The sequence below is a fragment of the Xyrauchen texanus genome, chromosome 27, assembly GCF_025860055.1.
Source record: "Xyrauchen texanus isolate HMW12.3.18 chromosome 27, RBS_HiC_50CHRs, whole genome shotgun sequence".
NCBI classification, from domain to species: domain Eukaryota; kingdom Metazoa; phylum Chordata; class Actinopteri; order Cypriniformes; family Catostomidae; genus Xyrauchen; species Xyrauchen texanus.
This window is the reverse complement of record NC_068302.1, coordinates 13,526,908-13,541,186: the sequence shown is the minus strand read 5'-3', so window position 1 is coordinate 13,541,186 and position 14,279 is coordinate 13,526,908. Positions and strand designations below refer to the sequence as shown.

General features: G+C 43.6%; 1 protein-coding gene across 1 annotated transcript in view; it reads left to right on the top strand.

The window, feature by feature from the left end:
• si:dkeyp-14d3.1 (transmembrane protein 132C) overlaps positions 1-14,279 on the top strand; it is a 402,929-nt gene that overhangs the window by 361,004 nt on the left and 27,646 nt on the right. Inside the window, exon 6 of the mRNA XM_052094014.1 lies at positions 7,539-7,747. Within this exon, the coding sequence (XP_051949974.1) occupies positions 7,539-7,747 (209 nt within the window). The remainder of the gene's footprint in view (positions 1-7,538; positions 7,748-14,279) is intronic.

Sequence of the window (14,279 nt, the reverse complement as noted above, 5' to 3'; positions counted from 1 at the left end):
AGGGCCATCTTAAGAGAGAGGGCCCTGAGTCCAATTGATTCAAGTGGCTCGAAGGGAGGTCTCTGGAGTCCTGCCAAGACTACCGAGAGATCCCAGGAGGGAACTAGGCCTGGCCGGGAGGGATTCAACCTCCGGGCGCCTCTCAGGAACCTGAGGATCAAGTCGTGCTTACCCAAAGACTTGCCGTATACAGGATCGTGGTGGGCGGCAATGGCGGCAACATACACCTTGAGGGTGGACGGGGACAGCCTCCTGTCCAGCCTCTCCTGTAGGAACAGGAGCACTGACTTGATCGCGCATCTCTGCGGGTCTTCGGTTCGGGAAGAACACCAATCTGCGAACAAGCGCCACTTTAGGGCGTAAAGGTGCCTGGTAGAGGGGGCTCTGGCTTGGTTGATTGTATTCACAACGGTCGCCGGTAAGCCGGCTAGCTCTTCCGTATCCCGTCCAGGGACCAGACATGGAGGTTCCAGAGGTCTGGGCGCGGGTGCCAGAGCGTGCCCCGTCCCTGAGAGAGGAGGTCGGGGAGTTTTAACAAGGCCCGATTGAAAACTCGCAGGTCCAGGATTGGAACAGGTAGTGTAGCGTCGGGCGGCTTCGTTGCGGCCTGAGGCTGAGGTGCTGAGAATAGACTCAAAGCACTTACCTTGCTCCGCGCACCCGGCAGGGGGCGGGTTCGTGACTGAGGAGGAGGTCTGATGCTGGCGTCCTCTGGACTCGTCTGAACCGGCAGGCCGGGGGACAGTCGTGGGCAGGCGGAAGGCGGGATCGCCGCGACCGGTGTACCGGGACTGTCGTAATCTGAAAACAGATTGCCGTGAGAACGGCATTTGCGGGCCAGGTGACCCAGAGGCAAAGGAAATAGCTCTTATTGAGAATGTGGGTACCACAGCCCCTGTCAGGGTGTGTGGCAAATGAAAAAACAAAGGATTCTCCTCCCGGCCCTCCACCAGGGGATGGAGCGGTCTTACCACCTCCGGAGCTAACGTCTTCGGCTCTGGGTCGGCTGTCTCAGGAACGCTTGGGAGCCTTCCGGGTCCTAGAGGGGGTTCGTGAGACAGGGGGCGTGCGCCACCTGCGGGGTGCTCGACGCTGGGGCTGAGAGCTGGGCCCGGGTTGAGGCAGAGCAGGAGCTGGTTTCTTCGCCGCAAAGAGACGCCCTCGGTGAGCAGACAGGGCAGGGCCCGTAGCGGCAGGTGTGCGGCGGGGCATGATGTGAGAGATGGCCTCCGTCTGCTTCTTCACCGTGGAGAACTGTTGGGCGAATTCCTCGACGGTGTCGCCGAAAAGGCCAATCTGAGAGAAAGGTGCATCCAGGAAGCGGTTCTTGTCGGCCTCATGCATCTCGACCAGATTGAGCCAAAGATGGCGTTCCTGGACCACTAGGGTGGCCATCGCCTGTCCGAGTGCCTGCGCTGTGGCCTTCGTCGCTCTCAGGGCGAGGTCGGTCGCTGAGCACAGTTCCTGCAGCACATCAGGATCAGGTCCACCCCCGTGCACGTTTCTGAGTGCTTTGGCCTGGTGGACTTGCAGGAGGGCCATCGCATGCAGGGCGTCCAGCCACACTGTAGGCCTTCGTGTTGAGCGAGGATGTTGTCCTACAGGGCTTGGATGGGAGTACGGGGCGGCCACACCAGGAGGTAGGGCTACCGGGGCATAGATGGAACGCAACTGCCCTATCGACCTGGGGAATCGCCCCGTATCCGTGGCGCTCTCCGCCGTCGAGGGTGGTGAGAGTGAAGCGGGTGGCACCTAGACGGGCGGAGAGCGGGGCTCTCCACGTAGACGTCAGCTCGTCATGCACCTCCGGGAAAAACGGGACCGGGGGGATGCGAGGCCGCGAACGGCGCGCTGCCCCCAGGAACCAGTCATCCGACCGTGAAGGCTGTGGGGAGGATGGAGGGTTCGAATCCAACCCCACGCTCACGGCGGCCCGGGAAAGCATGTCAGACATCTGAGCGTCGGCGGCAGTCCAGGGGAGTCCTCGGCATCAGACATCACACTCTCCGATGCAGCGGCGAGCTCATCTGCTTCGGGCTCGGGAGGATAGACAGCCAGGCCGTGAGGCGAGCCGCTATCGCCGCGAGCATGGACGGGGACCAGCGAGCGTGTCGGGGAACGGGAGGTTCGCGGGGGGCTACCCGGTGAAACTGCACCCGCTGCCGCCCCCAAATCGCCCCCAGCGCCAACCGCATCGTCCTCAATCCCGTGGGAAGAAGGAGCAATGCGGGGTGCAGCTGGGGTGGCTTGCTTTCTGTTGAAAGCAAGCCACGACCGCAACGTGGTCATGGTCATGTTCTCGCAGTGAGAACATGAACCATCCACAAACGCCGCCTCGGTGTGATCGCGGCCCAAACACATGAGACAGCGCCTGTGGCCGTCTGAAACGGAGAGGCTTCTACCGCATCCAGGAACAACACAGGGGCGGAAGGGCATCTTGAAAAAGACGCGTCCTGAAAAGGACGTTCAACGCCGCTGTGTTTTGCTCTTTTAGAGAAATTACTCTTTTAATAGGAATTTACTCTTTTAAATATACAATGTGTGTGTGTGTCTGCGCTGTCGAAGCGCTCAGGGGCAACAATGCACGCCGTGCAATGTGAAGGAGAACGCCGCTGTTGTGCGCCATCAAGATCCAACAGCATGCAGATCGTCAGAGGAAACAGGAAACTCGTGGTGTGTAAACTCGCAGCAAACTGCAGACAGACCATCGGCTCCGAAGAAATTTTCTGACTAAACTTCCGTATTTGCCCCTCTTAAATACCCGTATGCGGGGGCGGGGTATGCAAATACTGACTGCCAACTCTCATTGGCCCTTTTCAATAGGTCAGAGGTGAATATCGGCGCTCAAGAGAGACCCCTAGTGTCGCTTCTCCGACACAACGTGGAGAGAGCGACAGAAGGGGAATATCAGTTTAATAATTTTTTTTATTACAATAACTTTGTTAACAGGCTTTAATGGTGGAGTTTCACGATTGCAGTCAACACAACAATATCTGTAACAATTTTGAAAACGGGGAACAGCTAAATATTACTGGTCATTTAAATCACACTTGGTGTGTTCAAAGCAGGGCCATAGCAAAGATTTCTGGGCCCCCTGACTGTATATTGCACTGGGCCCTTTAACCTATTAAAAAATACAGTTTTGAATTTGTTGTGGGCCGTTTTGGGCCCCTAGAATCATTCCCACCTTTCACCCCACTTACTATGGCCCTGGTTCAAAGTTCAAAGTTCAAAGGTTAATTTTATATTCTATAATAATTTATGTAACATGTCCGATGGTTCTCAGAACAGATTCATCGGATTATTGCCTCTAATGCTTAAATAAATATTCCAGGTTCAATACAAGTTTAAGAGACAGCAATTGTGACATAATGTTGAGTACCACAAACATTCAAACAACTCTTAAAAAAAAAAAGAGTAAATGTGAATGAAGTCAGTCTGTAAACTTTAAGATTTTTTTTGACGTTTTTTAAAAGAGCAGCCATGATATTAGTGTGATAAAATCGCTTACTAAACTTTTCTGTCTAAATTGACTATATATCCAATTATACAACTTGGTTGCCATGCAGGCTTACAGTAATGCTGTTAACCCTGTAATCCTGCAAAAATAATGATTTAATCAACTATTCAGATCAAATAATACACGTTTTAACAGAAGAATTAATGTAAGTGCTTTTATTAAATTATAAGCTTCACATTTCTGCCTTTAAATCCTCTACAAATTGGCCCTATTCACTTCCATTGTAAATGCCTCACTGTCATGATTTACTTTTTAAATAAAGTAACACATTGCTTTTGTACACCTCTTCTGTCCCTGTATTGCTAGAAATCAGGAGTAAAAGTGTGCAAACTTCGGGGGAAGGAGACGTACTGCATGGGTACAATTTATCAGATATAGACGAGTCACTTCTAATTAAATGAATGGGAGAAATTGGAACACCCAACCAAGAAGCTCTAGCACTCAACAGTCAATGGATCTAGAAAGGAAGTCCTGCCTTGCAGGAAAAAGAGCCAATCACCTTTTAGACACAGACATTGCCTGTCTATCAACTCGAGAAAGTGCATGCGCTTTTTAGAGTAATATTAGGTCAACATTCCTGTGAGTGAAACGCAATTGATTCATGTGTTAATACACACTGCATTAAAAAATCAGTAAACGCATTTAGGCAGAGGGATTGTAAGACTAGTCTTCCACTGGACACGGCATGATACACAGGATGAAATACTCATTCAATTCACTGACTTATGCAGCCCAACTGCTCTGCGTTAGAGCTGGGTGAGAAGAAGATAATGCAAAAGTAATGTAACGCTTTACTTTCCATAAAAAAATACTTTTTAATTAAGTACTTTTTAAAGAATAACACAATATTCTAAAGAGTTACTTTTAAAAGTAACATGACCCAACACTGATCATAGAACACCAGAGTGTACCGTATTTGTGGAAAGTGTCTACTAGGTTTCAACATGATTGGCAATGAAATGAAAATTCTGTTCTCAAACCCATAACAGCAGAGTCTTAATATTCCTACAAGATAGAAACAATAGGAACACAAATGTTTTCACAAGGAAAAAGAAGCCCAGGAGCTCTATTAATATGAAAGGGCTATGCACCAAATTTTAGTTTGCCGCCATGTGCGACAGTGTGTTTGTGTGTGTGTGTGTGTGTGAGCATGTATTTATCACTTTGTGGGGACCAAATGTCCCCATAAGGATAGTAAAACCCGAAATTTTTGACCTTGTGGGGACATTTTGTTTGTCCCCATGAGGAAAACAGCTTATAAATCATACTAAATTATGTTTTTTGAAAATGTAAAAATGCAGAATGTTTTCTGTGAGGGTTAGGTTTAGGGGATAGAATATAAAGTTTGTACAGTATAAAAACCATTATGTCTATGGAAAGTCCCCATAAAACATGGAAACCAAACGTGTGTGTGTGTGTGTGTGTGTGTGTGTGTGTGTGTGTGTGTGTGTGTGTGTGTGTGTGTGTGTGTGTGTATGTGTATATGAGTGTGTGTGTGTGTTCTTACATGTACTTTTATCTTCCTGCTGCTGGCCACACTTTGATGGTATGAATGTGTGTTGCGTGCTTCTGTAGTTTCCATCGCTGTCAGATCCTGGTGAGAGGAATCAAAGTCAGAGAGACCCAGTCAAAAATCTGAGGCTTATTTCAGAAGGGAATATTCAGCCAAGTAATTTCACTGCCATTTATGAAACGGATGGTTTTGGAAACTAGCCTCGTAACTATTCACCAAGCAGATGAAACCTTCCTTATGTCCAAGTCTTCCCTCTGTGTGTATGTGTGTGTGTGTGTGTGTGTGTGTGTGTGTGTGTGTGTGTGTGTGTGTGTGTGTGTGTGTGTGTGTGTGTGTGTGTGTGTGTGTGTGTGTGTGTGTGAGCGTGTATTTATCACTTTGTGGGGACCAAATGTCCCCATGAGGAAAACAGCTTATAAATCATACTAAATGATGTTTTTTGAAAATGTAAAAATGCAGAAAGTTTTCTGTGAGGGTTAGGTTTAGGGGTAGGGTTAGGTTTAGGGGATAGAATATAAAGTTTGTACAGTATAAAAACCATTATGTCTATGGAAAGTCCCCATAAAACATGTAAACCAAACTGAGTGTGTGTGTGTGTGTGTGTGTGTGTGTGTGTGTATGTGTATGTGTATGTGTATGTGTGTGTGTGTGTGTGTGTGTGTGTGTGTGTGTGTGTGTGTGTGTGTGTGTGTGTGTGTGTGTGTGTGTGTCTTTTATGATAGGTTGTTGTGTTTACCTATCGTTATTAACCAAGCTGGTGCCTATTGCTCCAGCAGCCATCTGGAAAGTAACTTTTGGTCTGTGGCTCAGCTGGATGCCAACACACACACAAACATACACACACACAGTTATACCCTCAATCTTCCGCCTTCAAAGATAACAGGGTTATCTATCCGGGTTTTATATGCTGTTTCCATCTCAGCATTTGTATTTCCGTGTAAACTGGGAAAGAGCCAGTGCTGCTTTTAATTTATTCTAATATAAAAAGGGATAGAATAACTGAAGTGTTGAGAAAGATCAGAAGAAAGTGCAAGAAATCCCAGAAATGATAATACTTGATAATTATTTCATCATTTAATTTACTCATCTGGATCTACTTGCGTGTATGTGACCTTGACCTGCATGTAATGTTGTTGTAAAACCTTTTGTAAACCAGAAAACTCAAGAACACCAAACAGAAGACATTTTCTTGTCTTTCAGTTTTGTAATCAGTATAGTTGGCACATAATACTGTTGAATAATAGATACAAAATTAATTCAGTGAATAATGTTTTTTCAGCTTTATGTTTTTGATATTTAAAAAAGTTAATTTAAGAAAAAAAAACAATAACTAACTGTATATACTCTTTTAGTTATCACAGCTTCATTGAATAATGAAAAAGCCCAGTTACACTTCATTAAAGGAAATTAAACTAATAAAAATTTCTGTTGCTAGACCTATATTTTTAATCCTACTTTCTGTATTCTTTCTCTTGCAAAAATACATAATAAAACATTTTAATTATAAAAAATAAAATAGGAATAGCTTACCCTTAAATAAAAAAATTCTGCCGTGATATACTAACTTTGATGTCATTCCAAATCCATCTCATCTCATTATAAAAAGTACAAAAATGATTCTAAAACAAGTCCAAGTGACTTGTGTGCTATACGCCAAGTCTTCTGAATTTGTAAGATAGACTTTTAGAGAAACGCTAAAAATTCACTGTAAATCTTCCATTTTTAAATCTGTATTCCACAGTTCAATGACGTATACAAGAACATCTTTGTTTGCATACAACCTGTGCCATGTAGAATTCTCCCCATCAAGTCATGTTCCCCTAAATATGCTAATATGCTAAATATGATTAGACTGCTATCTGTAGGGAATGTATGATGGAATGTTAGCTTAGCAGGCTAATTGGTAAGCATGCTAACTGAAAACACACAAAGAAAATTTCATTTGAACAACTGTTGCTTTGGTTACATCATGTGATATGTCATATAGAGCTTACTTGACATTAATTTATGTATTTTCATGATTAATATTACAGAAATCTTTAATCAGGCACAATAAAATACCCAAAACAACTTCAATTAGGAAATGAAATCACTGCCGGTCCTAATAGGACAGGATTTCATTGGGGGATCAATAGCTACTGCACGACACCTGAGTCACACTTAACAGCAAATAAGGAGAGGGAAAACAAGGAGAGAAACTGAACACACACGTCTTTGCTTCTCACTCTTTCCTGCGTACCCCTTACAATCCCTCTACACCTTAAACTTTAAGCACCGCTGCACTAACTTATGACTTATGAAAATGACTGCTGACTCTTGCAAATATTTGTTTTCCTATATCATTAGATCTCTGCTCTGGTGCCTTGCCAGTCCATTTCAAACATATCTCTCTGTCAATGAGACATAACATATTGATTTCGGTAATGTGAAGTTCACCACAGTACCTTAAAATTCTGTTCTTTTCTCACCTCGCCCTCACTGTCTTCCTCTCTCTTCTGCTGTCAGGTATCAGACAGGTGTGACTACGTCTACGTGAATGGCAAAGAGATGAGGGGGCGTGTTCGGATGCTGGTGAACTTCACCTATGGTTACCTTAAGGCCCAGCTGGAGGTAAAGGTCTGGATCCCCAAACTGCCCCTGCACATCGAGGTGTCAGATACAGAACTCAGCCAGATCAAAGGTTGGAGGATCCCTGTAAACAGTTATGTCCAGAGGTATGAATCTTTGGGTTGATTTCTGAGAATTTTAAGCAAGGTATTATGAAAAAACATACAACACTGTACTGATCAACAGCAAGGAGGCGGAAAGTGATCCAGTAAGATTAACACATCCAGGGCTGATTATTTATATTTTCCTGCTACACAATTTTTAAAAAGCAGAATGGCAAATAAATAGGATGCCAAAATACTAGTATTCATTATACAATATGCGAACAAAACCCAAATGCCCTACAGCATCTGCTGAAATTATGAAGTGTGCAACCCGTGGACACCTGAAGAGCTGTCAGATTCAATAAGTTGAAAGAAAAGTGGTAGTGATGGTACCTAGAAAGTTGTTTCTTGTGCAGCAGATTAAATTGTTTTGGCTGTAGTTGTTCAGGAAGTATGTCACAGATCAAAGAACAAACAGGTAAAAGGTCAATGCCAACATGTTGGATGTGGCATGTGGAATGTTTTATACTATGAACCTGCACACCTAAAGAATGTACTTCATCAACATTTGCAAAGAAAATGTACATAATCCAGGACATACGTACTATGAAAGTACAGAATTTCAGACGAATTTCAAGTATTCATGTCTGCAATTTTTCATCATGCATTTAGTCTCCTCTACATTTGATCATTAACCAAAACTGGAGCATGGGGACACTCGACAGCCAAATTATTGCTGGAGGTTTATAGGTTGCTGTATTTTTGGTCACCTTGATGCCTTAACGTTGTTGGTGAGCTGCACAACTGGCCAAAGCTTTTAAAAATCTGATCACAAATTAGAAGTATGCTGGTAAAACTAAGATGTCATTCCATTTTGAAAAGGAATCTGTTTACTTGCTGCTAAAAATTCACATTCCGCTACAGAAAGTGTTTTATAGGCTATACATTGCATCAGTGCAATATATATTATAGCATGAACAAGATGAACGATTATCAAAGCATGGATCAAACTCACTTAGAATGCTGACAATTTCTGGCACAGTTTTCCGCACATAATTATTTACATCCCTGTATGTGGGCAGAAACAAATCATACACAACTGTGAAATCGCTCCCAGTAACATTTACTTATCCGTCTTACCAACACGTGTCAACTACACTGTGACAGCAGACAGATCACGTGTTCTCCACTGTATTTACTTCCATTGGTGGTCACCGCATTGCGTCACTGCTCATTTGCATTACGCTCAACTTTTCTTTTTTTTTGTAAGATTGCTGGACACACCCACATTGCATCACCAATAGTCATTATCCCTCATGTTGCTGCAAATCACTGTCATTGTAAACAGGACTTCACTTTACCACCAACTATCTTAGGTTTGTGGAAAAACTTCTTATAGAATATTTTCTTAAATTAGTAATTTAGTATGCCTCGTCTGGCACAGTGATGCAGAATGTGTGTAAGAAAGTAAGAATACTCTTAGAGAATATAAATGACTTCATAGGATACATTTTTAGGTGCTGTGTTAACCAATGAGTAAGTCTGTCTGTCCAGACTCCAGGAGTTTGAGGGAGACATAATGGATTCAAGGATTGAGAGTTTTGGCAAAGCCAAATGAGAGATCCCATACATTGCAGAATTAAGCTTTGCTCCAAAACCTATTAAGCTGCCTTACTGCCTACATAGGCAGCAGCCTTCTATGGCAATCTTTTGGAACGTTCTACATAGACAGCAACTCAACAGGCCACACGGGTCTCGCTTAGAAAGGGAAACAAGACTTGCAATTGATTTCAGTACAGTTTGGCATTACTATGTTGCTAAGCCAATGGCACAATACTCTAATTAGCATAATAAAACATAGCACACACAAATATTTTTAATTACACTGAACTATTTTATATTGATAACATTAAGTTTAATCCACATTTCTCTCACCTCATCCTCCATCTTTGCAAAGCTCGCTGCAATCTTCCCTTCCCTGCGAAAGATACTGTACATGTGTTATGGATTTTTTGTGGCAGCACTCTTTCCCAAACTTCTCTGCTCAACTTTTTGACAAGTATATGTTGTGGAAGTACTTGACGGATTTCAAATAAATGCCAGTCAACACACTTGTCAGCTATACTTATCATAAAAGTATGTAGGCAAATTGGGCAATTCAGTAGTTTGACAGTGTGCTAGGAGAAGAGTAGTAGCGGCCGTGACAGTGATCTGTTCATATCTCTCTGGTTCCGAAAATCTGTTCTATAAAAGGTGTGTTTCTACTTGAACATGGCTTTGATCTTTCAACCTTTGTGTCACTTGTGAGTTCCATAGCCTGATATTAACCATACTTTTAAAATGTTCATTTTGGTCTAAATCACAATATGCTTGCATCAGCCAGTGGCGTTTTCTCTGAGGAGGCCAGGGAGACAGTGCTTCCTCAAAGATTTGGTTGACACAAATAATCGACTGTGCATAAATAAAACAATTAAAATATAAAAAAATTTGAGATTCAATAATGTGCATAGCAGTTATATTTCTAAAGTAACTCTGTGAAACAGCGACACCAGCAAATAAAATTTCAGAGGGAGGCGGCATCTCTCACCCTCACTTGAGTGCACCCTCTTACTGAGCTCCAGTGTGGCTTAAATGTGAGGGGGAGTACCGGTCATTTCTAAATACTGACGAAAAGTCCAGTGTGTGGAGATATTGCCTAAACATCGCACTGATTCATTCAATGCACTATAAGTCAATCAATGCAACAATTCCCACCTTTCATGCTCTCGCACTCGGTTGAGACGAGCTGATGGAAGTGGAGACTATTTACAGCGTAAACAACTAACCGAAACAGGCAACTCTACTTTTTTGTCACATCCAAATAAAAATGTACTTGATACATGTACTGGTGTGTCAGTGAGTCGGAATTTCATGAGTACTCAATCATAAGGTACAGCTCTGTGCCATCACGAAATTATTACAGAGGAGTAGATGACATCCAGAAATTACTATAAAAAATTATAGGCTGAACAGATAAAAGATACATGAAATAAGCTTTTTGCTGTATTATTGTAGATTTTATTTTTGAAGTCATTTAAAAATAATAATTATAATACAATACATAACCTTGTTCAGTCTTTGACTTGATTTAATATATTCTTGTTGAAGGAATAGTACCCCTTCTGTCACTCACTCGACATTGTGTCGAATGAAGTGACACAAGGGGTCTTCCTGTGACACCAAACATAACTCTGAACCTGAGAAAAGGCCAATGTAAAGTTGGCAGACAGAATTTGCATGCCCCGCCCCGGACATACAGGTATAAAGGGAAGCGGGGTAGCGAGTGCACGCATCTCGACCACACATGCCTCTCGACAGGGTTGGGGCGCCGTGTGCAATGGGCACACTGCCGCTGGCCTCTGGACAGGACCCTGGCAGCATTGGCACATCAACTGCCTAGAGTTGTTGGCTCTATCTCTTGCCCTACGGAGGTTTCTCCCACTAATCCGGGGAAAGCACGTCTTGATCCGTTCAGACAGCACCATGACGGTAGCGTACATAAATCGCCAAGGCGGCGTGCGCTCTCGTCATATGTCACAACTCGCCCGCCATCTCCTCCTTTGGAGTCAGCCGTGACTCAGGTCGCTGTGCGCCACTCACATTCCTGCAACCGCAACACGACGGCGGACGCGCTGTCACGGCAGGTTTCGCCCAGCAGAAAGTGGAGGCTCCACCCCCAGGTGGTCCAGCTGATTTGGGACCAATTCGGCAAGGCACAGATAGATCTCTTTGCCTCTCAAGACAACTCCCACTGTCCGCTCTGGTACTCCCTGACAGGAGCTCCTCTCAGGACAGATGTGCTGGCAAACTTGCTCTGCAAGATCAGGGAGGACGGGGAACAGGTCATCCTGGTGGCCCCTTACTGGACCACCCGGGCCTGGTTCTCGGATATTACTCTCCTCGCAACAGCACCTCCCTGGAAAATTCCCCTGAGGAAGGACCTTCTTTCTCAGGGATGGGGCACCCTCTGGCACCCGCACCCTGGCACTAAGCACGACTTGATCAGGTTCCTGAAAGGCGCCTGGAGACTGAAGCCTGTTCCCCTCCTGGGATCTCTCTGTGGTCCTCTCAGGCATTCAGAGACCCCCTTCAAGCCGCTTGATTCGCGTTAGCCTCCATCAAGAGGGTTGGGGACGTGCATGCATTCTCTGTCAGCGACACCTGCCTGGAGTTCAGTCCGGCACATTCTCACGTTATCCTGAGGTCGCAACTGGGCTACGTACCCAAGGATCCTACAACCCCCTTCAGGGACCAGGTCGTAAGCCTGCAAGCAAGCTGCCCCGGGAGGAGGCAGACCCAGCCTTCTCGTTGCTGTGTCCGGTACGTGCTTTGCGTATCTATTTGGACCGCACGCAGAGCTCTAGATGTTCTGAGCAGCTCTTTGTCTGCTTCGGCGGACAGCAGAAAGGGAACGCCATCTCCAAACAGAGGTTAGCTCACTGGGTCGTTGATGCTATTTCCTTATCACACCCAGGCCGTGCCCGCCCCCTTGTGGGTTCAAGCACACTCTACGAAAAGTGTGGCATCCTTGTGGGCACTGGCCCATGGCACCTCCTTAGCAGACATCGGCAGAGCAGCGGGCTGGACCGAATACCTTTGCCAGATTTTACAATCTCAGGGTTGAGTTGGTCTCATCCCGTGTTTTGTCAGGTCCGAGCCGGTAGAACTCGGTAACGCGGCACAACCGACCGGGTGTTCCGCTTGCACACAGTGCCCTACACCAAGTTGATCCAGTGCGTCTTCTATCCCAGGTTAGCCACTAACCGTCGCTCCCTGGATGGTCTCCTCCCTAGTCTTCTGTCCGGCGAATTCAGCGGAGCAATTCGCGGCCAGACCCACTACGTGTCACAGGTGTTCTGTACTGGGGTCAGGCTCCACGGGCTTAGTTCCCTTTTCAGGCAAAGTCCCTGTGATGTATTTCCCACGGTACGGTCCCCCTGTCGGCAGACCCACGTTTCCCTTGGGCAGCCACGCTGCCCCGGTCGCCGTGCTTGTAGAGTCCCCCTTCATTTGGCTGGACCTACCACCGCGCCATTATACCCATATGTCCGGGGCGGGGCATGCAAATTCTGTCTGCCAACTTGTCATTGGCCTTTTCTCAGTTCAGAGGTACGTTTGGCATTCCAGGAAGACCCCTTGTGTCACTTCATTCGACACAAAGTCTCGTTCCTTCCCTCGGGGAATGGAGGTTACAACAGTAACCATGACATTTACCCAAAAATGTTTATTCTCGTATCTTTTACTTATCCTCATGTCATCCCAAATGTGTTTGACTTTCCTTCTTCTGCTCCTATGTAACAAAAACAAATAAAAAAAAAAACTAATATATCTCAGATCTGTTGTTCTTAAACATTTTGTTGTTAAATCCATATCTTCAGAAACTATATGACAGGTGTGGGTTAGAAACAGATCAATATTTAACCCTTGTGCATCCTTGTGGACATTTTTGGCTTTTTCAGTTTTGTTTTTTTGATAACTTTGTCTGTGTTAATGCTAACTGCATAAAATTTTCCACAGGTGTGAATTTTTATTGGAATTTTAATATTTCACCCTATTTTCTTTAAAAATATATATTTTGCACTAGTTACACAAAATACTCCCTCTTAGCGTCATTTTGGACAAAAATGGCACATTGAAACCCATTAAAACTGCGATTTTTAATCACAGTGCCATTTAACTATAAAATTATGCAATCTTGTTTAACATGCTTTCATTATGTTGGCAAGGCTTCAAATTTACATTTTAAATATTTTTTATCAGATCGTGCCATTTTTTCAGGTTTGGCATATCATCGCTTTTGTTGTTGTTTTCTGCTGTTTTTGGCTTATGCATATTATAGAGCCAATTAGATACATTATGAATATATAATTGTGTGAGTGTGTTGGTATGGATTTCAGAGTGTGGTTTGTATGTGTCTGAGGCTCTAATAATAAAAATTAAAAAAATTCTGTTTAGCATTTATTAAATTGAAAATAATTATAATTATTATATTTTTTATAAAAAACAACAGTGGCATTATGTAAACAAACCGGCGTTTAAAGTGTTAAAATTCTGAAAATAAATGAATGTTTGGTAATTATGATTAGAACTGATGCTGGTTAAAATATAAGTCAGTGAAAGTAGAAAAAATATTATTCTATAATATTTTTATGACACTTTTGACATGGCCATTTTTGTCCATTATGGACTTAAATGGTAGCTTTTTTTTAAATCTGATACTGCATAAGCATCAAAATGAATGTTGTTGTTAAAGTGTTAAAATTCTGAAAATAAATGAATGTTTGGTAACTATGATTAGAACTGATTCTGGTTAAAATATAAGTCAGTGAAAGTAGAAAAAAATATTATTCTATAATATTTTTATGACACTTTTTTGACATGGCCATTTTTGTCCATTATAGTAGCTTTTTTTAAATCTGATACTGCATAAAAAATATGAAAGCATCAAAATGAATGTTGTTGTTAATCATTGACATATCCGAGGCTCTAATAATCAAAGAAAAAAAATTCTGCTTAGCATCTATTAAATTGAAAATAATTACTATTTTTAATTTTT